We start from the raw sequence: 25,158 nt of genomic DNA, 5'->3' as shown, positions 1-25,158 counted from the left end.
TTTCTAATTCGACAAAGAACAAGGTCACTGGATCGAGGTTTTGTGGCAACAGTGAATGATTCATAGAGTATTCATACATAATCTATCAACCATTGTATGGAGACTTGTCCTTCTCATATCGAAACCTTTTCTTGGAACCAATTTTCTTTCTAGAGTTGCGGGACACAACCGCCTTGCCAGCATCTTCTCCTTGCCACGTACCAGTACCGACTCTGCGATCAATCCTGGAACTGTTAACACTCTTCTTCTTCAAGCGAGTGAAAAAGTAAAGATTTTCACCATCTTCTAAAATCGAGTTCTCCAAACTACCTCCAATCTGCCACGGTTCCTTGGAATCGTAGAGATTTTCAGTTCTCACGAAATCATTAAGAAAAGGGGCTAGAGTTCCAGAAATCTTGTTGAATAATCTATTGTTCTCTTTTGATTCTTATTGATTAAATATTTTTATACTTAAAATTACTTTGAAATTATAATTTGAAATATGTGTTATTTCAGCCAATGATTAACACTAAAAAATTTATCATCTATATAACTTTTTAATTTGTGTGTAGAGTAATACTAAAATTGAAAATAATTAAAAAATAGTACAATAATACTTTGAGTTTTAAAAATAAAACAAATTAAATGAAAAGTGAGAATTTAGAAAAATGTATCTAAAAAAATGGACATTTTTTAAAAATAAAATGAATATAACTAAAAAGAGGGTTTTATGAGGAGATGAGAGGGGTGCCAATAGTCTAACTCTATAAAAAATTCAAAATAATAGCACATTCATGCTGGTGGGCTAGGCTCTGGCTTATTTTTGGGTTATCTATTATAATGACCACAAGCCCAGCCCATCACAGAACTAATAAAAATAGGCACAATTGCCTCGCTTTGCCAGTTCTCACACTGTTGGTGTAAAAACTCTTGTTCAAGGGTTTTTGTTTTGTTTCGTGCTCTGCTCTCTCTCTCTCAGTTCTTAAAGTTGATTGCTTTCTTGCTTCTAATTCTCAAGTGAACAATGGAAATGGCTGATGATGTTAAAGACTCTGATGCATGCGCCGGCTTCAAACGAAGAGTCACGGAAACTCCCTCCCAAGACTCGAAAGAAGATTCCTCAAGTCCAATTCAACAACACACAGAAGAAACCCAACTCGGTTTCTCCAAGAAGGTGAAGTCTTCTTCTTCTTCTTCTTTTGATGAAGATCATTTGGATATCAGCGAAAGCTTGCCTGAAAGAAACGGAGAACTGGGCTTCGCTCAGAATCAAGAAAAGGTGCAAGAGAAAGATTGCGTGAAAGCTGAGGTGGGTTCCTCTGGAATTCAAGAATCCATTGTTGAAGGTGATAGCAAAGAAAGCTTGGCTACTGAGTGTGAGACTCACTTGGAGGCTGAAAAAAATCGTTTATTGGCTCAGTTGAATGAACTTGGAGCAGTCTTTGAAGGAAACAAGACCCATGTGGATAACGTGCTGAATGATGGCGAGACTGTTGATGGTATCAAAGTATTGGACGGGGATGTTGGACGTCCTGTAAAGATTCAAGTGATTGATGATACGGCCCTGATTGAATCTGTTCGGGTACCAAGAATTGGAAATGGCTGTTTGAAGGACAGGGGAATAATAGCGGGTACTGCTAAGATGTTGCAGAGGAACGAGAAGAAACAGCAAGTGGATGGAAAGAAGGCTAAAAGATCGAGAAGGAAGGGGAAAGACACAAAAATGGTTTCAGTGAGTGCTAGGCTTGTGCAAGATGAAAAAGAAAGTGGCCTAAACAATAGGAAAGAGGCGGAAATTATGTACTCGAGGGAGGAGATGGAGGCTCTGAAGTTTTTCAACGTTGTACAACAACGGAAATTGTGGAGGGATGTATACACTGGACTTGGGCCTGCAGTGATGAATGAATATGATCATTTGGCTAGCTCGAAGCATCAGAAGCCGACCCTCAAGAGTTCTGTTACTCGAACGTGCTTTTTGAGCGAGTCAGCGGCTCCTGGGATTCTTGGTGAGTATAATTGTATACCAACTTGTCCTTTAAATATGTAATTTGGGTTTCTTTATTATATTAGTACATGAAAGCATCTTTGGCATGGTGATATGTATGTGAAAGTAAATTATGATGATGACTTAGAATACTTACTTAGTTGAACTGGCTGATGCTGTAATGTAGTTTATTTCTGGTGGTGGCATTAGAATTGTTAATCAATTTTTGAACTTTTTGTTTTTCATTATTAATTGTATAATAGTTACTTCTGCCAAAATTTGATTCAGTTTTGACCAATATCTGAAGTTTAATCAAATGGGTTACTATCCAAAAGAGGATATGGGCTAGTCTTGTTTGTATTATAGTTCTTGTGGAGGAAACAGCTTATACAAAACTAATAAATTTAATAATAAGGAGTAGCTTGTAATAAATTTAATCATGTAGCCCCGAGCATTTCTTTCTGGCAATTTTGCTTGATTCATTGAGAAGCTGGCATGAGAAGTGACCAGATAGTTGTGGTCAATTCGCTTCCTCATTCTGTCGAGTTGTTAGATTGACCTTCTAGAAATTTCTTAAATTTGATGAACAGATAGCTGCTTCTTTGTTTACCATGCCAAAGGTTAGGCTTGGGTGACTGATTCATCAAAGAGTACATATGCATATACATATACATACATACATATATATATATATATAAAACAAATATACTTTTGCTTTGTTTGTATGTTTATGGCTGTGTTCTCAGTATAATTGAAAAATGTTGCTTTCACTTTGAAAATCTGCAATTAGATCTATTTGGTTGAATCCTTCATCTTTCTTGTCTCTTCCGTGTTTTTATTGCTAAAAATTTCTCTTCTTATTCTTAGCCAATGTGATTGCTTGAATATGGAAGGAACCAGAAGACCAAACCAGAAATTTAATTGCTTAGAATTTACAGACTATTATTATTATTATTTTCTAAATATACACCTCTAGCATTTGTTATGTTGTCTTTCACATGGAGATATAATTTTTAGATTCTGAAACTTTTGTTCCTTTCAATCTTGAATTGAAGTGCAATTTTATAAATATTTGGATTGCTTTCGTTTAATTTAAAATTATCAACCTTTGACATTTTCTGGAAGATACTTGAGCTGGTTGTTATTGAAACATTTATTATATTCTTTATATATTGAAATTATTCTTTCTTTTCTTTCTTAGTTTGTAAAATTTATCTTTAATTTTTGTGGGTTGGGCGAAGATCTGATTGAACATTTGTGTTTTCTTTGATTTGGCCTTTTCCCACTAGTTTACCCTTTTAGCTTTTGAGTTGTAGTGTTTGTAGAAAATTTATTTTATTTAAAGTGTTTTTTTTCCCTCTGTGTCTCTCTGTATCTCTGTCTCTTCTCTCTGTCTCTCTCTCTGATGAAGTTGGAGCCCATAGACATTTTGTATACTTCCCTGCATCCCTTGTTTCAGCTTGGATTTTTGCCCGTCATTGTCAATTTGATGGTTTCATTTTCTGTTGTCACAGGTGTGGGTGCTGCAAGGGCAAGAAGGAACCATTTCAATATCTATGTGCATTGAGGATTAGCCTAAGTCAATCTGCAAAAGTTCTTTTCAACATGTGTCTCTTGATCTGTGTACATACGCACATTGTTGCAGTTTGTATACTGCTTTTGTATATGGGAGTCTTGCCTTGATTTCGTTTGGATATACTTTTTGTTGGTGAATATGCATTGGTTGTGTGGATGTTGGTATTGCACATTCATTTGTAATTGAAACTCATAAAGTGATGATACTCTCGAATGAGATTCATCTTTGAATATGACTTTCATGAATAAAAAGAGTTGCTTTTGCCTGGCACTGTTCCTAGCTTTGATGTCTTTCTGTGGCTTGAACGTCCTTCGATTTTAGATTTTTGTTAGTGCTTCTAAATTTGCAATTACTTTCAGGGAAAGAGTATTCTGAGAACATGGAAATTGAAACAGAATACGCAGGGGACTATGAGGCAGAAAATATGAATACCACTGAATCTGCTTGTAGCCACAATACAGATGGTGAAGCCTGCTTGGTTCTAGAAGGAGAGTGGAGCGAAGATTATGACAGTGATGAAGATTATGCCAGTATTCAGAGGCCTGCCTTTTTGGTTGAGGGAGAGCCTAATTTTGACTCTGGGCCTCCAGAAGATGGATTAGAATATCTTCGGCGTGTCAGGTAATTGATACTTAATTTGTTTCCCACGGTGATGATAAAGATGTTTTTTTTTTCCTCCATATCATCAGGTTCAAGCATGTTTGGTTTTTTTATTATCATTTTTTCCCATTTTCAAAGAGTTAGCCTCTGATAGCTATCGATCACTTATAATTCTTGTGATTTAGCATGCCCCTTTAAAGTTTCATGGGTTTACTAGTTACATGTTCCATCATAGGTGTTGAGGCTTGTTGTCTTAGACATCACAGCTGCATGCAAGCTGCATCTCATACACGCACACACGCACACAAAAGAAAAAAAAAATTAAACGACATATAAGTTACATTTTCCATCTGGTTCTGAAGGAAAGCAGGGATCTCCTTCGGCCAATAGAATTACTTTTAAGTTTTTTGTTATTGCAATTTTGCAAGAACTTTGGACCTCAAACCGATTTGGTTCTGTGTAACTGTAGCAACAGCTTCTGATGTCATGGATGAGGCAAATAAAATTGTCATGTTTTCACAACTCATCAAATTATTTGTGAGATGGAATGAGAGGAGATAGCATAAAAACGGAATGTCTTTGGTTGTTTAATTCCTTACATTTTGAATTGCGGTATTTAAATCAAAGTGAAAAAAGAATAAAACACTTCTCCAAAGGGAGTAAGCTAATCTGGCAGGTCGTCCAGGAGCTCAAGCTATTTGTGGCAGAAGACAATTATTATTTGAGATGTTCTCCTTTGCATGATGTCCTTGCATCATCGGAGATTTTATGTCTGTATTCAATTTGAATTTATTCTTTGAAAGGGATGCAGATTATCAATTCACTCTTTGTCTGCTTTATGGAAAATTGGTTGTCTGATAGACATGATGGGATTTTGCATGATTCATTCACTTTATCTCATGTTCCTGGACAATCAGTCATATTCTCTTGTAGTTGTGTATTATGTTTCTGCATTCCTGGGAATGCAAGGAATCTAGAGATAATAGATTTTGTCTAGGCAGCTTCCATATGGGTATATTCATAGGCTTATTTTGGTAAGTAAATATGGAAACTGGTAGATGTTGTTCAACCTCTTGGAAGACTTCAAATAATGTTTGAAGGGCATCAATTGCCAAACTTTATTATACGTCATCCCCTTTTTAATATTATCTTACCCTTTGGGAATTCTTTTGCAATTTGTTGGAAGGATTGAACACATAAGTTTATTGGGGAAGACATATGCTCTGTAGATGCTTCTTTTTATTACCATAATCTTTTGACTTGCTGTCTAAGTTGATGCCTTTGATGCTGTATGTATGTCATAATCCTTGGTAGAAATGGCAGAGAAAAAGATGCACTTCTGGACAGTTCCCAGAGTATTTTTCAAGTAAAGGCCATCTTGATGGTAGAACTCTGCTAATAAAGATCAGGAGTTAAACATCCATTTCCTTCTGGCAACCAAATGAAAACAAATATCAAACTTCAAGTTGATGACGTCATCTGATTAATTTCTCAGGAATCAAATCACAGGCCTTTTGTACTCTTTTCAATCATAGAACATTATCTTCTTTATAGACGATGGAATAGTTGAACCTGTAATGGATGGAAGCTATTGGCTCATTCACCAACTCAAACAGAAAATGCAAATATTGGAAAATGGTGGAAACACTTTTGCTTTTCTGAAGTAGACCACCTGAATGGACCATTCGTTAGGTTATTGATTTTTTTAAAAGCCAAAGTGTTGATAGGACTTTTTTTGGGAGTCAGTTGATTTATAGCTGACACTATTCGGAGGAACAACTTGAGCTTAGATTGTTAAAGCAGATGACCATCACTTTGTATAATGCTATGATCGTGGTAGAAGATTTAGCTACTAATAGGTGATTATCTTCAAGGGCTGGTTTTTCCGTTGTTTGCCATACTTAACTGCCACGTGTGGTTCCAAATTAATGTTCCTAGTATTCCCATGTATAGTTGCATCTTAAAAGTGCTTCCTTTTTTATTTTAGTTATTTTTTTTTTCAATCTTTAGCAGTCAACATGTGAGCCATCCAAAGCTTTGGAGAAACTTCGAGATGGATTGACATCCTAACAGCCCGAGAGCAATTTGCAATTATCTCATTTGTATACATACATGCATGCTCATACTAAAGATCTTAAATAAATTAAATAAAAGTAGTCAGTGATTATTTGAACACACGGGCAGCCATACCTTAGGTCTTATTTGTCAGTTTCAGAATCAGAAGATCATGTATTGACCTGGTATTTTTTTCTTATATTAGGATCATCTGTGTCATTGCAATGGTGGTTGTCTTTGCTATGATATAAACAAAAGGGAAGCATTAAATGCAAATAAAAGAGAAAAAAACATATAGCCAAATAGACGCTTTTTGCATGCCACGGCTTTGAATTAAACCAGTAGCTGAATTTGCTGATATTGCCACATATTTAATCATCCCTGGAACTAATAAATCATTTTGACAAACTATATTCCTCCTAAACACACCTTTAAAATCATATTAAAAGCTTTTTAGTGCATTTTAAGGATCAGAACAAGTGTACAGGCATAGTTCTTCTGTCTTTAGGCTTTCTTCATCAAAGACGATGAATATGGTATTGCAATTTTTTAGCCTTTCTGCATCTATATATATTTTATTCAATTGAACACAAAACTATAATCATTGGATCAAATTAAACAACTTCTTTCTTATGCTCAGATGGGAAGCTGCTCGCATTCCCAAAGTGAAGGTGGCAAAAAGCAAAGGACAAAAATTAATAAAAGAACAGACTGTTTACATGCCCCAGATTCCAGACATTGCCCCCTGTCCAGAAAGTTTGCTACCACTGAAACAGTGGGAGGATCAATTTCTTGCTGATTTTTCAAAGCTACGATTGGTACGTTTCTCGTTTACGTAGATCTAATGTTCTGCTTGTTTTAAATGATTGGCACAACAAGATTAGAAATTGACAGCACTCTGCTGGCATGAATCTTCTTCACACTCAGTAATTGAATCTTTTTGGTTCTTTGTTGTTTCATCATGATTCAGGTTGAAATGATTTATACAAAAAGCTAGTATTAGATAAAGATCATTTGTTTGAGAAATGTAGAACTAATTAAATGTGACGTTGACTACATGCTAATTCCTCCCCTTTTCTTTCTCATGCAAGTGATGATATGTAATTCTCTGCTGGAAAATGCTGTTTGTGGAAATTGGCAAAGGTCTGGTTGGTTTTTGCATAATTGAACCAAACCAATTGAACCAAACCATCTTATTGTTGGTTTTTCCTCAGAGAGAAAAATTTACCAGATATAGAAGAAGCTGAAGCTGTCTAATCTAGTGGATGTTGTGAACTTTCATAGATATCACTCGCAGAATTTGATTTCTCCTGCATGTTCTTGGTTCACATTCAATAGAATTGACTTTGTTTTTGTCATTTTTGCTCTTGATCTCAGGTTCTGTCGGGTCTTGACAATATGAGTGCTCCATCTGCTGGCAAACTGCAACCAACACTCACTGTTCAGAAGAAGAACCACTCTCATCATTCCTGTGAAGATATCATTATTGACAAATTTAATGATCTGACTATCTTTGAAGTCAGCTCTGAGCAGCCACTTGATGGTTTCAGCCTCAAAAGCTCCATCAACCAGCCAGCTACATCAAATATTACGGACGATCAAAGCTCTCCATCCCATCGGAATCCTAAATCTTCTTCGAGGGATGATTCTGGCAACTACCCAACATTATCTGCCATTCTGAGGATGGATTCTGTAGCTCGAGTGTCAACATTGAGGAAACGCATAAACTTGGTGGAGGCCTCAAGCAATTTGTCCAGAAATGATTGTTTGTGGCTATTTGCTTTATGTGCAGCGGTTGATACTCCACTAGATGCTGACACTGGTGCTGCTCTTCGGAGTCTGCTTCGGAAATGTGCTGGTCTGCGAGCTGGGAAGTCTGAACTTGATGATGAGGTCGTAATGCTTAATATTTTGGCCACAATTTCTGGCAGGTATTTCGGACAGTTGGAAGGCTAAGCATCCTACTTGAAAAGGAAATTGGGTTTTTTTGGTTGTTGACTTTCGTGATGTCTGGACTTTTGTTGTTTTTATGTTAGTTTGATCGAAAATGATAGGTAACATGATATATCTGTCAACTTAGAATTCACGTCTGTTCATGTGTTGTGTCATTTCATTTTTGTTTTAAATCTAAATTTCTTTTTGTATAATCCATTCACATACTAACTCTTACTATCAAATGTCATTGAAATAAAATTTCCCGAGATTCGTCTCTCGCTGGACTTAAAATTTCAGATTTTCAGGTTTCTCATTTTGGAAAATAGAATATATCGATCTGAACTGCAGGTTTTATTTTTAACATTAGAGGCTAATTCTTATAATTTCAAGTTCTATTAACTTCTTTGTTAGTTGCATAATTCGGCAACAAAGTACTTCTTAATCTCATATCTAAGGATTGCAATTTTTCCCGATGGAGGATTCTTTCCCATTTGGGATGGGATTGGGTCATTTTTTTATCCCATAAAAAAATTTAGAGACGGGAGTGAGATGTTTTTTTATCCCACTTGCATATATGGGATAAGAGTGGGATTGACAAATTTTGTCCTATCTCGTCTCATTGCTGACTAAAAATGAGAATTTTTTCAATTGAGATGGGATTCTGCAGGATCTCATCTCTTTTGGGACGGGATCGGGACGTATTTTTGTTCTAAAAAATATATATAAAGGGACGGGAGTGAGATGTTTTTTCATTCCATTTGCATATACGAGACAAGATTGGAATTGGTAATGTGGTAAATTCTTATGTTTAAAGCTACTATGGAATTGAATGAAATTAAAAAGGGACATTATCATTGCACCACATTTTTTTTGTCTTATATTCATCAAACCACTACAAAATTTTAACATGTTTTTTGCATCAACTTTCTTTTGAAATTTGTATCAATTAGCCACTTTTGCACTAACACCGTTAAATAATTTAAACGAAATGATAATTTTACCCCTAAATAAATTAAAAAGATCATTTTATCTTATAAAAGCTTTGAAAATAAAAAATTATAATTATAAAAATAATTACTAAATTTTGGGATTTAATAAAAATCCCCTAAATTATTAAAATTTTGGGATTTATTTTTTAATAAATAAATTCAGTTATTTTAATAAAATTTTGCAAAGTTATAATTTTTTAAAAAATAAATTCAGTTATTTTTTATTATAATTTTGAAAATTATAAATTTTTAATAAAAATAATTATTAAAATTTTGTAAAATCTAAATTTAATAAAAATCAATTGAGCACTTCTATTTTGGATTTAATTTTTAAAATTTAGGGGTATTTTTATAATTATAATTTTTTTTTATTTTTCAAACTTTTATAAGATAAAATAATCTTTTAATTTATTTAGGGGTAAAATTATCATTTTTTTTAAATTATTTAACGGTGTTAGTGTAAAAGTGATTAATTAATATAAATTTAAAAAGAAAAATGGTGTAAAGAATATATTAAAATTTTGTGGTGGTTAGGTGATAATAAGGTAAAAAAATAGTGGTGCAATGGTAATTTCCTAATTAAAAAAGTTAAGACGTGGAAAGAGTGGGCGCTTGGTATGTTGTTTATCCAAGTATAAAACGAGGACACGTGTCATGCTCAGAAACGAGCAAAAGCAACAGTCGCAGCCGCTCTTTATAAAACAGGGATGTTTCCCGCTCAGAGTCAGGGAGAAAGGCAAAGGGGTTGAAAATCTCTCGTTTTCTTTTTTCGATCTGAAAAATGGATCCGACCAAAACCCCTCGATTCACCAAACTCTCTTCTCATTCATTCAAATCTGTATAACTCTTAATCTAACTCTTAACTCAAATCACTCTATTTTCTTCAAAAATGTTTTTTTTTTTAATGAAAAGAATATTGCATAGACTACAATTATTTATTTGTTGGTTTGTTTGTACAGGTTACTCTGCACGATTGGTGGCTGGTTAGGGCAGAGGGCAAAGGTTTAGCTGTTGGTGGGATTGCTTCTAGAGAGTAACAATTTTTTCTCTCTTTTTTTTTCTTTTTTTTTCAATGTTTAGATTATTATAGCTGTTGGATCTTTGGATTAATTAATTAATATTTAATTTAATATTATATACTACTTTGGATCCTTGCATCATCATTATTCTAGTTAGTAAAAATTAATTAGCCTATATATGTTTACTTTGTTCTTATTGCTGAATCTGATTGCTTATTTACTTACAGATTCCTTTGCTGCATCAGTTGCTGCTAGTTCTCAAATTCAATTAGTACTTGAAATTTGTAATATGTTTTTTTCTTACTGGTATTTTCATATCACTTATCATATATTCATAGGAGCCAAGAAGTGAGAGCCTTTTGTTCTACAGCTATTGCCAAGAGACACAACACCACCACTCTCGAGACAGCCGATGGAATCACTATTACTCTCTCTAACTTGATAAATAGGTCTCGTACGAACCAAAATGGCTTCCCTTCGCAGGTACATCTAACCATTTGCTACACTCTCTAACGAAAGTAGTGCAAAATGAATAAGTGATACCTATTGAGAGGTGTGGGTATAGCTAAGATTTAATGTAACAGGTTTGCAATCGTTTCCTGCATGGATTTCCTTTTTACTGGGAAGAGTATGCCGATCAATGTTGTGGTCAGGAATATACGAACAGAGGCTCCCCATTCGGAGCTGCAAACATTTCACTGCCACTTGTTTCCTTGGATGACATTCCTGCGACTAGATTGCGTGATCTTTTGATTTCCCCTAGAGGACATGCTGACAATGGTGCTCTGCAAAGTGAAATATTGGACGTACTGAGACCATGTGGTTGCAGTTCTGTTCGAGATAAAACTCCAAGTAACCACCAGAGTAAGGCTGCATCTGGCCGGAAGTACAGAGCTGCTGTCAAAAGACCTCCAAGTAGAGGTGTTGTTACAAGAAGTATGGCTAAATTGCAGACTCTTGGAAGCCAGCAGAATAAGGACAGTGCTGAGTTTTCAACCCAGATTGAAGGCATGGTCACCGGAAATGGTTCACAAGGGTGTCATGCCGCAACATTTTCTGACAATGATAAGGAACTTCCTAAAAGCCCTGGTAACTCGGCAGTAAGAAGATCTATTAGGTTGAAAAATCAAGCAAAATAATCCAGCTGATTAAAACCATAACCAATGGAAGCTTCATATGTAGAATGATTGCTGGAATGGAACTCTCTCATGATCTCATCGGTGTTGTTGTACTTGAATTATCATGTCATTGCATTTTAAGAAAAAGAAAATGAAACAGAGAAAAAGGAGCATTTCATAGTTGATTCTTGAATTCTTATGTGAATCAACAAAGGTAAATTAGATTTATTATTCAATTCTATATTTGGGCAGAAACAAATGAGATCAATAGCGGGCTAATAACCCCTTTTAAACCTTGATATTGCAAAAATTAAAAAGGGGGGGGGGGGGGGGGGGGGGCAAGGGTACAATGATATAATAAAAAATTCACTGAATTGTCAAGTGTTTAGTATCTGTTTATACTTTCTTCATGTTGATCATCATTGCCTTCACGGGAGAGTACCTAAAATGTAACATAACAGAAAAGGATTCAAGTCACAATCACATGGACTCTTTTCACTAACTTCTCTACATATAATATAAGATAAAGATCTTTGAAATCAAACATTAGGTGGAAAAACAATAACAATCTCAGGAAGAGAAGAAAGACATACATGTAGCAGTCCTAGAGCTTCTGCTGCACTTCTGTGACTTTCTTCACTGCAAACCCCAGTAAGCATATTCATTAAAATTTCCCTTTGCTCAAATTTGAGAAGTTTCTCCAGGCCTCGTGCCACCATCTCCAACTCAGGCTGCAAAATCACATATGGCATGACTTATATCACATCATTCAAAATAAGATGTATTTCCACACTATCATTCAAAATAAGATGCATTTCCAAACTACAAGACAACTGCATACATAAATGAATCCTAAAGCAGGACCAAGACCGAAGAAGATAGCTCAATAGATATTGATCTACAGCTACTGAACATGTCAAAATGAATAAGTACATTATCATCCCAGATGAAAAGACCATGAAAGCACATAGAATCATATAAAACAGACTGTTACAATGGGTCTTAAGTAGTGTGAGGCAAAAATTACTTGTTGAATCTATTTCTTGACCCTTGGGTGCTAGTAATTGAGCAAGAATGCACATACTTCCTATATAACACTAAGAGACAAAAATGAAAGCATTTCTAATAACTTCAAAAGAAATACTTACTTTTTCCTTTTTCACACTTCGATTTAATCACACTTATCAAAGGTAAATTTCAAAAACAGGCTGAAGACAACCTATTCAGAGAACAAGTAAACATCGCACAGCAATAAAAATGGAAAAGAAAATAAAGCACGTACAGAGGACTCTTCAGGGGGAAATATTTGGAAAAAATGACATATCTTCAACAGCTCCTGCAGCGCTTCAGAATGATTGCCTTGCATTTCCAAAGCCTGCAAAAGAGAGCAGATGTAATATAAATCTAATAAATTACTCAAAAGGACTGCAACTACTTTCTGCAAGGGGAAAAAGGTGCATAATCAACAAGTACAGTTTGGCAAGTTGAAACTTTGTGAAGAGAAGGGCTTTAGTGAATTCTGTATTTTTCAAAGAAAAGCAATCTTAACAATTGAAGTCCTGAATTACAAAAATGTTTTCCAGATTCACAGATCTTATATGGTTCCAAAGAATAAAATGGAGAAGGGCGAAGGATAAGAGTTTCCTTCTTTATAATTCATAAAACTTGTCTATTTCATTTATTTGATGACCAGATCAGGGTATACATCAATTACCAATATTTCGCTCAGAGTTCCCTCAAATGGCACATCAATCACACCATCAATAACCAATCCAGATTTTGAGTTCATTCCTACCAATTAGATGGTACTTTAAAAATGTTCTAGAAACATAAAAAAAATATGTAAAGAATTCCCAACAGTGATGACATAACTATATGTTGCTTACACATGTACAGAGTCCAAACCTGAACTGGGACTCCTTGCATTAACTGCTCCCAACCAATCCCCCCAAAGAGAAAAAGAAAGAGAGAGAACAAAAGATCCCAAAAAAAAGAAAAATGAAACAAAAGCCAATGAGAGAGTGTGAGAAATTACCCAAGCCTGCAGAAAGCAAGACCTTGTGCGTGCAGCAACAGCTGCGGAAACCATTCTTGCAGCACGAATGTTTTCAAGCCCAATGTTATCAGCAAGCCCAGTAATGAATTCCCTAGCATCTTCACCATCAATCTCGACAGTGGTAGAGTTACTCAGTGCCCTGCAATGTTTATTAATTTAAATTACAGGAGAAAACCAGCATAAGTAAAAATTGTGAAACTGACCTAAAAGCACTAACCTGCTGCAAGCATTCAAAACATAGTCAACAGATGTGCGGTACAAGGAATCCCGTGTGTTTATTGTATCAATTGATACCCGCACTCCAGATATCCTGCATATTCGACGTAACTGCTCACGCATACAGGAAGAAAAAATCCAGCATATATTGAAGGATCAGCTGATGCAATGGAAAAATTTTTACCGCATATTACAATTATCAATTTAAAAGAAAGATTTGGCAGAACCAGCTCAAGTTATGTCCAAAAAAAACTGCAGGCAATCTAAGTGTTATTTGCCCTCTCTATATGAAACATGAAACCAGCTTATTCAAAAGGAAAACCAGTCATGTTTCTACATGTATATGTTAAGAAAATTCATACAGCAATCATAGAAGAAAGGCATTTTGAGCTAAATCCAAAGAATTACTGTGGTCTACTCAGAGATTTGTGTCAGACTAATCAAAATAGAAGTTAAAATTAACTTTTCCAATATGGGGAAAATTTTCGCTCTGGAACTGCTCTATTCAGATTCGAAAACATGCCGAAATGCAATATTTAGCCATACAAAAGCATGTTTCAGAAAATAGAGAAATGAGATTGATTGCACATCTGATGGTCTAATTCAAATGTGACCAAATTTTGAGCAAGACAAGTCTTGTTTAATACAAATACAACTCTTATTTCTAGTCCACCAAAACAGAAAAAAAAAAAAAAAAAAAAAAAAAAGTTTGCCGAAAGGGCCAAATTTTACTTTTCCATTTCAATAGAATGCAATAATTCAAACTACAAGAACATAATTCCAAATCATATTCTTCCCATCGTCATATTTTATATATCATCACTTACCGCAACTCACATGAAAACCACAGAGTCATCCTAAGTCAATGTTCGTTATTACTTTTATAGAACATGCTATTTATCACCGTCTACTGACCAAACAGATTTTTGAGGATAAACAAGGAGTTGAATTGTAGCCAATTTTTTAAAACTATTCCACTGAAAACACATAATAAAGAGAAGATAACATTGCATAACAATTTGTTGCCTATAACATTGAGATCTTATAACATCAGAAAGGTAAAGGAAGTACTGACTCGATATATATCGTCCTCCGGAATGTCCTGTCCATGGGTTCTTTGATCAATGATCGCTGGAAATCAAATTGATAAGTTGCACTCGAAGAAGAAAACATGAACAGAAAAAGTAAAGAATATTAAAAAGGTCACATTTCACCTGCAAGAAAATTAAGATAAATAATTATCTGACATAACATATTGCAATTGCAATTGGAACTGTAAAAGAAGTCTGTTTGTGCAACTAACAAGACCAATAATTCATTATCTTTTTTATAATTTAGGGCAAACCTAAATTTACGGTGCTTAATTATTCTATTGAATTACGACAGAGGCAGAAGCTGAGACTTTTGCAAATTCCAAATTCAATCAGAATGGCACAGAATTAAGTAACAAGTGCTCCAATAAAATAACATTTGCACCCTTGAACTTTTCAAGTTTTCTCAAATAAGGGCATATTTCGTCCATTTGTATCATATAGGTCCTGACAACTACTGAAAAGATAACCACTCACCTCTAATTAATCTGTTAGCTTCTCTTTGATACTCCTTGTCCACCACCAAAGTCCGGTCCGCAGAAACTTGAACCGACCACCATTTCGGCAACTTTCCTTCACTCATCCGCTGGACCCGATAACTCCTCTTGACCCGACCGGTCAATGCTGACCCGGCATCCCGACCCTCCGACAACGGGTTGTCCAAGACCCTATTTTTCAAATTCCTGGTCAGCCTCGCATCATCGTCTCCCCTTCCCACGGCCACCACAACTTCTTTCCCGCCGAGACTCCTATCTCTCCTAACGACAAAGTTTTGCTTTTGAAACCGGAACCGAGAGCTAAACCCTAATCCTAATTTAACCAAAACCCTGAAGACGAAAACCAAGACAAAGCCGGAAAGCAACACGCCGCCGACGAACTGAAGCGTGGACTTGCGACACGAGACTAGCAGCCGCCCGTTGTCATCGAGTGTGATTACGGTTTTAAGGTCGGCGTAAGCCTGCTCGGCGGAGGAGAGGAAGTGGTGAAGCTTGGATTTGGAGGAGGAGGACAGAATGGAAATTTGGTGAAAGTCGAGGACTAAATTGATATTTTCGCCGTCGAAAGAGGATGGTTTTGAAAGGGGGTTATAAGTGTTGCTGCTGTTATTGTTATCGTTTCTGAGGTGGCGGCGGTGGCGGCGAGAACGGCGTCGTGTGGAGAAGGAGAGCTGTGGAGCCGTGAAGTAGGCGACTGCATTGAGAGAGCTCATTTCATTTATTTACTGTTCTGCACCCACAATTTTACCCTCATCGAATGAGCCGAGTATAAAGAATACGAGAGCGTATTTTCTTTGTCTTTAGTCAGCAGTTACCTGGAAGCAAAGTGAAGACTTTTAAGAGCCGTTGTTCGTTACTTCTTATGTGGATGTGGGGGTTCAAGCCCTTCAAGGGACCCTTACTTTCTAGTACTTAAAAAACTTGACCCTCACTTGTTTTTAAGTACCAGAAAATGTGCCACTTGGGCTTGTAGTCCAGTGGTGAACCATTGCCCTCAAAGTTAAACATGACTATAAGGGTAATGGTTCGAGTCCCCACAGACTCAACCTCCCTCAATTAAATATAATTGTGTGGAGACTACTTATAACGTCTTTCTCCCTTGCGAAATGCGAGTGGAGTAGAGACATCCCTCCTCCGTGAGGGATATTTGGCTGGGCATGTGCTTCATAGACTAAAAATGTAATAATGTAAGTCCCATGTATATATATCTGATTGTAAATATCAGTGTAATGACCTGCTGTCATAGCAGTTATATATATCTCTGTGTAATACAGTAACCTGATGCTTAACCAGTTCAAAAAAAAAAAGTACCAGAAAATGTTATTTATTCGTTAAGGTGAAATTCTTGACTTGTAAGTACCAGAAAATGTTATTTATTCGTTAAGGTGAAATTCTTGACTTGATGCAAGTTACAGCATAATATTTGTAATGTTAATTTGTTTAAATTTAAGTAAGAAAAGAAGGGTATAGTTAAGTTACATAATAATGTAACTTACAGTTATCTAAAAGTATTTGACAACTAAGTTACATTAAAAAAAAATTATTTATCGGTAAAATTTCTTGATAATATCTAAATATTCTCGATAAATTTTTCAATAAATATACGCCACGTGTTTCAGATATTTTTTCTCTCTTTATTAAACTTATAAAAAAATTGTGTCAAAATATTATCGAGCGCGCATAAATAATGCAGTGAATCTAAGTATTTCTCTATAAGAGAACACTTTAGGACATAATTTGAATATTTCATTATCTTGTAAAGAATAGTATGAATTGAGAGGATTGATTTAACGCGCGATGATTTGTCACGCACGACGTTGCTTGCTGAATCAAAACCCTGGTAAGTGAATGGTTGAATAATAATCGGTGTTTGGTTTTAAGGGTTGTAATTAAATCATGGAAAGAAAAGAACTCCTTTGTACAGTGATGGCGATTCTCAAGGCTTTGTCTATGTAAGTGAAAATAGAGGGGCAATTTTGGTACTTACGCAGTTTAAGCAGTTAACAGACTTAACGGTCAACTGATTTGGGCCCTCTAAGCCGAGAGTAAGCTGTTTGTAAATTTAGGCAATACCTCGTCCGTGGCTCCGTGCGACACATTTAAGATCCTTTGGTCTGTGCTCATGAAGCATGATTAGAGACTAGGGTTTGTAGGTAGGCGGACATCAAATAGAGATTTTTTTGAAACAAAAATTCATTGAAGATAACCAATCAAATCACTATCGAGGTACCAAAAATTCCATCAAATAACGATCTCATGTTTGAGTTACTGAAAATTGAACTTGCCACTTTTAATATACCATGAGGTGTTCTTAATATAATACTCATACATACACAAAAATAATGTATTAAATATTGGTCGAAAAGAGCAAAGAAATATTATCATTATTATTTTTTCATTTTTCATATAGCAGTCTTGTATGACAAACAAAATTCTATATCCGTACAAAAAAAATATATATAAAGATGAATATTGGGAATAAAAAGATAAAAAAATCTATTCCCAGTCTAAGATAAAGAATACAAAGACATTTACTAACACAAATAGGTATGGTATGTGTTAGGGGAAGGCAGAATTTCAGATAAGTGGGGGCACCAATCCTTTGATTTTCTATTCTCCATCTAAACCTTCTGCCGATGAGCTCTTTTGCATCTGATCCCCGAAAGATGTAAGAAAAGAGATCTTGAAAATGCATAAAAAGAATATATATTTCTATCAATTATTATTCCACAGTGACTTCTCACAATTGAATGATCTCCTATGCCATCCACCAATATCTATGGAAAAAAAGAGTACTTCTGAACAAATTTCCTGCCATCAAAATTTGAAATAATTGACTCTCACTTGGGCATATGTGCAAGCATAGAGATGATTATCCATGAAATTCAACAGAAAGATACAGTCAACATAAGAATGAAGACATGACATACTTTTAAGAAGTTTATGTAGGAAGAAGTGGCTGTCTCTCATCGGATCCTATGCGGTGAGCAGCCTGCACAGAGGGCAAATCAAGAAGGAAGCATGATATGAGTCTTACAACAAAGAAAACCTCTTTACAGAAAATGTAAAAACCCACTGACAAATCTGAACCTCTTCATTAGCTCCAGCTGCTATGTCTATAAATGATTCTTTTGACCTGAAAAGTAAATAATAAATTTGTAATTAAAATGGCAGGAATAAATTGACGGGAGTTATCTTTTCAAAAATTTCCAGTATCTTATCATAAAAGTTTCTTTAAAGAATAAAATAAGTCAAAAAGTCTGCTGCTAAAACCACAAAATCAGATAGCTTTTTGGCATATTCTGGTTACAGCACATCAGCACCAAGAAAAGCTTTTAATTTACAACAGAGGCATACCATCAGATCACCAAAGTCAAGAGGGGCAAATACCTGTGGTTCTCCTGAACATCTCTCAATTCGTGCGTCCCGTTTTGTTGTTCATCTTTTGCTTTTGAAAGGGATGAAAAGAACTAAGAAAAAGACAAGGTTATTCAGAGAAAGAATTATTTATTTATTTATTTATTAATACTAAATGATTCACCAATGAGATTTACTTGTTAATTTACCTGGTGCATAGAGATGAAGACGATAGAAATTCCTAACAGAAAATTCATAGTCAAGGTATGACCAAACAGGACAGCAGATGCTATTCCTGTAAAGATTGTCGCTACTGTTGAAGAGTACTTCTTCAAGATTGCATCTGGATGCATCAAACAACAGCACATATAAATCCACAAAGGAAATAGAAAAATGAAGTGCCATGGTTTACAAGAGCAACAAATATGTATGATAGAATATTACGCTGCCTCTTATCAACTGTAAATTGTTCCAGGCACACAAAGCTTTATATTTGAACTAAATGCTTGATGCAAAACAGCTGACATAAATAATTGATCAACAAATGTTACCTGCATATTTGAGGAAGAAACAGGACAAAATTCCTTGTGCTGCATTATTAAATATTAAAAGCATGGTGGCTTTTGAATGTCCTTGTAGGATATCAAGGTTATCAGGACCTGAAATATTTAAAACTAAAATTTAAGTTCCCCAACACACAATTCGATTAATAAGTCCCATGATATGAATGCATCAACATTATCAGCTATTTGTGCATCAAGCGTCTCCAACATGTTTTGCGTCGTGATATTATAGGAGTCACTATCAAAGTGAAAATTCACAACATTTTACACATCATAAAATAGTGCAAGGCCGAATTTCTATCCATTTCTGATTTTCTCCATAATAGCTGCCATTTTCATCAATGGCCTCCTTTATACTAACAGTTTTGCAGAGAATACATACAGAAGCACATTAAAGCAATCTACCGTAGGACATTGAAAAGAAACCAAATTGCCAAGAACATGGATACTATCATTAATACAAAATTAGCTGTATTCTCAAACAACACTTCATATGGTAAGTGGTAAGCTCTTGCATTAATGCTTATAGGAATTAGGATCAAATGACAGAGGTCCATACCTTTGAAAATGGCAGTCACTAATATTCCCAGGAAGTTGAATATCGCACCATAACCATATAAAAATAAGTTCTGCAAGCCAAAGAAAGAATTAGAGGGAAGTTGGTAAACTATTTAAATATTACAACTTATATTTTATCCAGACCATTGAAAAAAAAAGTAAAATGAGGAAAGTTTAAAAAATATGTGCAGGTTGCTGCTTTTGCAATTTGTAGCAGAATGGCAACAACATGGTGACCTTGTTATTAAGCCATGTAGTGTCAGTTGTCGCAAGTTGATCCATATGAAAAATATTGGTAACTGCAATTAAAAAAGTATCCCCATTGTGTGCAGTATCCTTGCAAGCAACGTGCTTCCTTAACCTCAACATCCGATAAAAAGAGAGGGCTTAAACACTCACAAACTAACTGAGGTAGAGAGAAAAGTCTTATCTCAAGATTAATCTTTTAAGGTTACAGCACAGGGCACAACATCGACTCAAGGATGGTTAAATAAATATAGTGTCCACAAGGTAACTTTTCCAAGAGAAACGTTCCAGGTTAATAACCTGTGAATTACCCCTTTGATTTGTAGGTACTACAAGTACAGAGGCTAAGGTAATTATTATATTCATTGTAAACAAAACGAGTTATAACAGAACAGAATTCTTAAATCATTCCCCTGGCTTTGCATAAAATAGAATTGCACTTGGTCAAAATATATAACCTGAAGGTAGATGCTTGTGTCATACTGGCTCTTAAGAGCATATTCATTGAAGACAGAAGCCATAGATGGAACGGTTATCTGCACAATTAATTTCCAAGTAAGACTCCTGCTTGAAGAACATGTCCTAAAGCTAACAAATGTTATGTAAGTCAAGACTGCTCCAACAAACTGCTTTCTTAGCAGGAGTCACTCACAAAGATCAAAGTGTAGATGTAAGCACCCATGGCAACAGGAAGGCCCATAGCAGTAGAACCTTCAGGCAGAGAACGCAGCTGATTCACACTAATTCCTATAAGTAGTAATGCAAGAGCTTCCCACTGGAGCAAAAACCATTAATCAATTTCAATAATCTGCCATAAAGACTAAAAGAAGAACATGGCTGGGGGAAGTCCAATTACAACAGCTAACCTGAATGATGGAAAATCGACGTCTCATTATAATCTTTAACAAAACTGCAATTACCAACACCTGCAATTTCACAGTGTCTACAAGTTTAACAATACAAGCCAACATTCTTCTACCAAACTAATCCCCCTTTACGTAGGAGAAAATACAGCATCCATACAAGTGGTGATGTTATGAATGTGGGAAAGAGAGAGAATCTAGACAGCATAAATTTAAAAAATAAATAAATAAGAGCACGCAAGTGGTTGGCAGAACAAGAAACATCAGTAGACATCGATAAGATAGAATCTCTATATCTTAAAGCTAATTTCAGCCGCATAAAACTTTATACAAAATGACAATAAGGATAGTTTATGAATTTCATCTTCTAAGATTAAAGAGATCTTGAAACACAATTTTATTCAGTAAGAATTAAAATTAGAACTTTCTGTCAAAAGGGTAAATCACAAATGTCAATCCAGGATTTTTCTGCCAAAAACTATTTAAAAAAAATTACCACTTGCATCATGAACTACTGAACAACAATAGACTACTAAATCCAACAAAAGGTCATCGTGACTGTACAACAATAACTAAATTCCAAGGTTGTAGTTAACATACTTAAGTGCCAAATAAGAATCCTTAAGAGTCAAGCAAATAATAGATGGCAGGTAATATTGCTAAAATCACATAATGAATAACAAAAAACCTTCAGATTGCTCAGCATCTTCACAGTTGCAGGATTGAAATATAACTGCAAAAATCAGCAATTGCCATCAATTATGAATAGCAGAGATGGATTTCAAAATGCTTAAAAACGCTAAGGCATTACCTTATCTGCCAGCTCAAATGCTAGCCTATGTAGCTAAGCAGTTGTTATAAAACCATAAGATGATGTGTATTAAATGTCTCAAAACATTATCGCTAAGTCATTAAGGACATATTATAACATAAAATCAAAAGAAGACAAAGCATTGTAATTCACTAGTTCTGTCAGTATCAAATTTGTTGAAACAAATTGGTGTATCAACTTAAAATTAATAAAATATATACAAGAAATTTACATCAAAATTAAGTCACTTCGCATAAGAGCCACAGATAACGAAGACTAAAACAAAGAAGCTATCCAATAGTCTTACTAAAAGGATTATACCTGCATGATGAATTTTAAATAATTATTGATAGCATATAAAAAAGCTGGAACAGCGAGAAGAACATTGTTGCGAGCTGCCTGCAAAGAAACAGACAGAAGACTGCCATGGTTATTTTATAATTTAAACCAGCTCTTCCAAGAAATTAAGATCTTACAGTCTACATAAGGCAGAAATATTCAAAATCTTACATTCAAAGGAAGACATATATGTGCAGCAATATAATAGAACTTATATCAGCTTCTTCAGAGGATTATTGTTGAACTTGAAATGGCAGGCCAATCAACCAAAATTTAACGGTAATTAAAAATAATTGTACATCGGTAATATCACAATAACCCTAAAAACGATCAGCATTTAACTTCAGAAAACCAGATCAGATGAGAGTCACTAACATGTAGTTCCGTTTGCTTGAAGGCTAGAAGATTCTAAGGTCAAAGGAAACTACCTGAACATGCCAAAACTAGTGTAAACCATAAACTTTATTTATGAGAGCACAGGTTTAAGAGCCCTAAAGATTATGCAAGCAAGATTTTGGAGGTCACCAAATCCATCATTTGGTATCCACATGAAACACCCAATGCTGTCCATTAGCTTTGCAGCATTGGACAGAGGCCAGTAGAGTAGCATGGAGATAAAATTTAAACTGCCTCTTTCTAGAAATCATGCCAAATCTTCATCTGGCTGATTTAGATCTAATACTCAAACAAATGTTTCTAAAACTCAGCAAACATATATATTGCCGAAAAGCCCAAACTTTAATAACTTAGAAACTATGGATCACACAAAATAACATTTTACTTTGGCCTTATATTCAGCAACGTTCAATACTAGTTTTGCAAATGTCCATTAATTTATTTTCATTTCAGCTTTAAAGAAATTGGGTCCTTCATAGTAGACTGAAGAAAAAGGACGGGAGAAGAAAAAGCAGATTGTATATCTATCACGTGAAAAAGTAGTATTTTCTCAAAAGATAACCAACATCAGAGGAAATGCCACGAATCACACCCATGAGGCTGGCAGAAGGCACTTTTCAGTCAAAACAGTTGCAAATCCTGATCTACTTGATCAATAACCAGGCTAGCATCATTATAGCATCCAAATATGGTACAAATGATCTATATCAAACAACCAAATAAGAAGAAATAGTCCAGGAAAAAGCGGAAGAACACTATCTAAACGAGTTGATGTATCTTACAACTTATAGCAAGCTAAACTAAGAAATCAGTCACTTTATTGAAAAAAAAAAATCAACAACCAGTTACCCTAACTACTTCATCCAACTAATTCTAAATCTGAATAACAAATTGATAATATCAGTTATAATATGGCACCTGGATAAATGTGGATATTGAGAGAAGAGGTTTTTCTCCAACCTTCTGGTGCCTAGCCTGAAACATTAGCCAAAACCTTAATAAGAAATCAGGATGCTGATGCAGAATAAAATAAGATAAAGACATAAACTGAGAAAGAGTTCCCATTAAAACAAGTCAATTTAAGAATTTCCATTAACACAAGTCAATGAAGAATTTGAATAAGCTATCGAAGACAAAATCCCTCATCTCTCCCTCTCTGACACCTATGCCCTTCTATGATCTCTCTCCTATTCCTACACTCGAAGTTCATAATAAATTCCTCCAGTAACTGAAACCCAGATTTAAGAATACAAAAATCCAATCACAACCACAAGCTAGAACGAAATCAGGTTCCTTGAAAAATTCCTTTGATTTTGCCACTATAGCTCCAATGACGTGTCAAGAGAAAATTATGAAAAAAATAAAGGGAAACAATCACATTATTGTACTATAAGAGTAAAGAGAAAGATATATACCTGGAAGAAAAGCATAACTATCGCGAATAGAACCTTTGTCATTTCTGTCAAAAAGTTCACACTAATGGGGCTAAACTTGAAACGCCCATCCACCTTGGACATATAAACCAAAATAGGCTGCCAAAAAGATATTACAAGTTAAACATGTTTATAATCAAGAAATGGGAAATGCCCATAAAAATTATAGGATGAGCACGATGAGTTGAGAGATCCTCCGCTAAGTTTGCAGAATTTCATTTTAAGCCATCTTTTTGCCAAAACATAGGATTTTAGAAGAGACATTAAAAAATAGTACAAAAACAGCATGTGACCCCATAATTCTTTTACTGAATGCTCTAAAGCTGAGTACCTGATGAAAAAGATTATTAAAATTAGAAACAAGAATCAATTACCTGTAAACCAACTAGCATACAATCACCAACAACCAAGAAGACATTGAGAACACGTTGCTTTGATGATACCCTGGTCTTGTGTCGATCATAAGCCCTTGATATAGATTTGGTAGTAGGGGAAACTAATTTTGAATGGCACACGCTGCATTCTATCATCCCGTTTTTCATCAAAATTGACCCTAAAAGAATCTGTTACCCACAAATTCAGATCTGCACAGATAACCAAAGAGAATTAAAAGTAATTTAGCAACTCTAACATCAAAATTCAAAATCATACTCCCAACAGCAATAACTCAGACAATTAACTATGCTTGTCACACTAACCACATATTAGAAATCCAAAATTTCTACTATAAATTTAGATGATGAAATGAGCAAAAATCAAAATCTCACCAACAAAGAAGCAAAAGAGGTTTAACTTTTTGTACAGCTTCAATTCCAGAAAAGCTAAAATCTCTTTCCTACATTTTCTCAACAACCAAACAGAGCATAAGATGTCATGTTTATAGATCCTATATTCAGATAAGATAATTGAATTTATAGTAGATAGACGCATGCTTCAAATTGAAAAAACAAAACAACTAAACCAATCAGATCTTGCCATCAGACAACAAAAAATTCAAAATTTTGTAAAAAATGACAAATAACAAACTAAATCAATGATCTGAAAATCGATAATTGTATCCAAGCAAAAGAATGACCACAGCAGCACAGAGATCAGATCTCGCCGCTTCAAAATCATCACACTTATCTCACCTCTAAAATTAAACGGACAATCCAAGCATTCCTCAGATCTTTGAGCTCTCGAGAGAATTTAAGTTCTCAGAATTTTATTAGCATTAGTTAAAGAAGAAGAAGAGATGCGCAGAATATGCAGAGAGAGAACTTAACGAGAATTTGATTATTTATTAATCACTCTCTCTCTCTCTCTCTCTTGCTTCGAATTCACAACAACATTGTGAGAGCGCGTTTTGTTTTCGGTGATTAACACTGACTCCTTACATTATTAGTTTTCTCCATATAAAGACATGGTTCTTCCATTTCTACCAAATATGCCCCTAAAGTAATTTCTCTTTAAATCTGTCTCCACTAAAAGGCCCATC

The 25,158-nt window shown here is 35.0% G+C and overlaps 4 protein-coding genes across 9 annotated transcripts; 2 read left to right on the top strand and 2 right to left on the bottom strand.

The window, feature by feature from the left end:
- Window positions 1-905: 905 nt before the first annotated feature.
- On the top strand, window positions 906-8,387 carry LOC18048305. The gene is made up of 4 exons (XM_006443047.2): window positions 906-1,985; window positions 3,899-4,160; window positions 6,835-7,012; window positions 7,572-8,387. The coding sequence occupies exons 1-4, from the start codon at window positions 1,004-1,006 to the stop codon at window positions 8,148-8,150; spliced, it is 2,001 nt and encodes a 666-aa protein (XP_006443110.1). The 5' UTR covers window positions 906-1,003; the 3' UTR covers window positions 8,151-8,387.
- Window positions 8,388-9,859: 1,472 nt separating this feature from the next.
- LOC18048304 (protein EMBRYO DEFECTIVE 1674) lies at window positions 9,860-11,515 on the top strand. Its single transcript, XM_006443046.2, has 4 exons — window positions 9,860-9,956; window positions 10,078-10,151; window positions 10,476-10,620; window positions 10,722-11,515. The coding sequence occupies exons 1-4, from the start codon at window positions 9,900-9,902 to the stop codon at window positions 11,274-11,276; spliced, it is 831 nt and encodes a 276-aa protein (XP_006443109.1). The 5' UTR covers window positions 9,860-9,899; the 3' UTR covers window positions 11,277-11,515.
- Window positions 11,516-11,598: 83 nt separating this feature from the next.
- On the bottom strand, window positions 11,599-16,383 carry LOC18048303. The gene is made up of 7 exons (XM_006443045.2): window positions 15,096-16,383; window positions 14,603-14,658; window positions 13,529-13,638; window positions 13,291-13,450; window positions 12,538-12,630; window positions 11,849-11,986; window positions 11,599-11,697 (listed from the first exon to the last, which is right to left on the bottom strand). The coding sequence occupies exons 1-7, from the start codon at window positions 15,826-15,828 to the stop codon at window positions 11,641-11,643; spliced, it is 1,347 nt and encodes a 448-aa protein (XP_006443108.1). The 5' UTR covers window positions 15,829-16,383; the 3' UTR covers window positions 11,599-11,640.
- Window positions 16,384-17,554: 1,171 nt separating this feature from the next.
- LOC18048302 (CMP-sialic acid transporter 3) lies at window positions 17,555-25,030 on the bottom strand. 6 transcript variants are annotated; one of them, XM_006443043.2, is made up of 17 exons: window positions 24,812-25,030; window positions 24,449-24,516; window positions 24,056-24,265; window positions 23,664-23,780; window positions 23,167-23,223; window positions 21,835-21,912; window positions 21,391-21,435; window positions 20,706-20,765; window positions 20,492-20,614; window positions 20,298-20,375; window positions 19,595-19,664; window positions 19,024-19,131; window positions 18,682-18,815; window positions 18,506-18,585; window positions 18,206-18,251; window positions 18,046-18,107; window positions 17,555-17,926 (listed from the first exon to the last, which is right to left on the bottom strand). In XM_006443043.2, the coding sequence occupies exons 3-16, from the start codon at window positions 24,221-24,223 to the stop codon at window positions 18,057-18,059; spliced, it is 1,215 nt and encodes a 404-aa protein (XP_006443106.1). In that variant the 5' UTR covers window positions 24,224-24,265; window positions 24,449-24,516; window positions 24,812-25,030; the 3' UTR covers window positions 17,555-17,926; window positions 18,046-18,056. The 6 variants fall into 6 exon arrangements, with proteins under 6 accessions (XP_006443106.1, XP_006443107.1, XP_024044102.1 ...); XM_006443044.2 differs by lacking the exon at window positions 24,449-24,516; XM_024188334.1 differs by lacking the exon at window positions 24,449-24,516 and having other exon boundaries at window positions 17,555-17,892.
- Between the last annotated feature and the right edge of the window lie 128 nt (window positions 25,031-25,158).

Source organism: Citrus clementina, unplaced genomic scaffold, assembly GCF_000493195.1.
Source record: "Citrus clementina cultivar Clemenules unplaced genomic scaffold, Citrus_clementina_v1.0 scaffold_3, whole genome shotgun sequence".
In the NCBI taxonomy this organism is placed as follows: domain Eukaryota; kingdom Viridiplantae; phylum Streptophyta; class Magnoliopsida; order Sapindales; family Rutaceae; genus Citrus; species Citrus x clementina.
The sequence above is the reverse complement of the archived record's forward strand: the minus strand, read 5'-3'. Positions and strand labels throughout refer to the sequence as shown.

Coding starts and splice junctions, on each gene's coding strand:
- LOC18048305 (XM_006443047.2), top strand. CDS start 1,004: ATGGAAATGGCTGATGATGTTAAAGACTCTGATGCATGCGCCGGCTTC. Junction 1,986..3,898: donor AGCGGCTCCTGGGATTCTTG/GTGAGTATAATT, acceptor AATTACTTTCAG/GGAAAGAGTATTCTGAGAAC. Junction 4,161..6,834: donor GAATATCTTCGGCGTGTCAG/GTAATTGATACT, acceptor TCTTATGCTCAG/ATGGGAAGCTGCTCGCATTC.
- LOC18048304 (XM_006443046.2), top strand. CDS start 9,900: ATGGATCCGACCAAAACCCCTCGATTCACCAAACTCTCTTCTCATTCA. Junction 9,957..10,077: donor CTTCTCATTCATTCAAATCT/GTATAACTCTTA, acceptor TTGTTTGTACAG/GTTACTCTGCACGATTGGTG. Junction 10,152..10,475: donor GGTGGGATTGCTTCTAGAGA/GTAACAATTTTT, acceptor ATATATTCATAG/GAGCCAAGAAGTGAGAGCCT.
- LOC18048303 (XM_006443045.2), bottom strand. CDS start 15,828: ATGAGCTCTCTCAATGCAGTCGCCTACTTCACGGCTCCACAGCTCTCC. Junction 13,639..14,602: donor CGGAGGACGATATATATCGA/GTCAGTACTTCC, acceptor ATGCGTGAGCAG/TTACGTCGAATATGCAGGAT. Junction 11,698..11,848: donor AAGCTCTAGGACTGCTACAT/GTATGTCTTTCT, acceptor GTTACATTTTAG/GTACTCTCCCGTGAAGGCAA.
- LOC18048302 (XM_006443043.2), bottom strand. CDS start 24,223: ATGAAAAACGGGATGATAGAATGCAGCGTGTGCCATTCAAAATTAGTT. Junction 23,224..23,663: donor TAGTTATGCTTTTCTTCCAG/GTATATATCTTT, acceptor CTAATGTTTCAG/GCTAGGCACCAGAAGGTTGG. Junction 20,615..20,705: donor GTCGATTTTCCATCATTCAG/GTTAGCTGTTGT, acceptor TTTTTGCTCCAG/TGGGAAGCTCTTGCATTACT.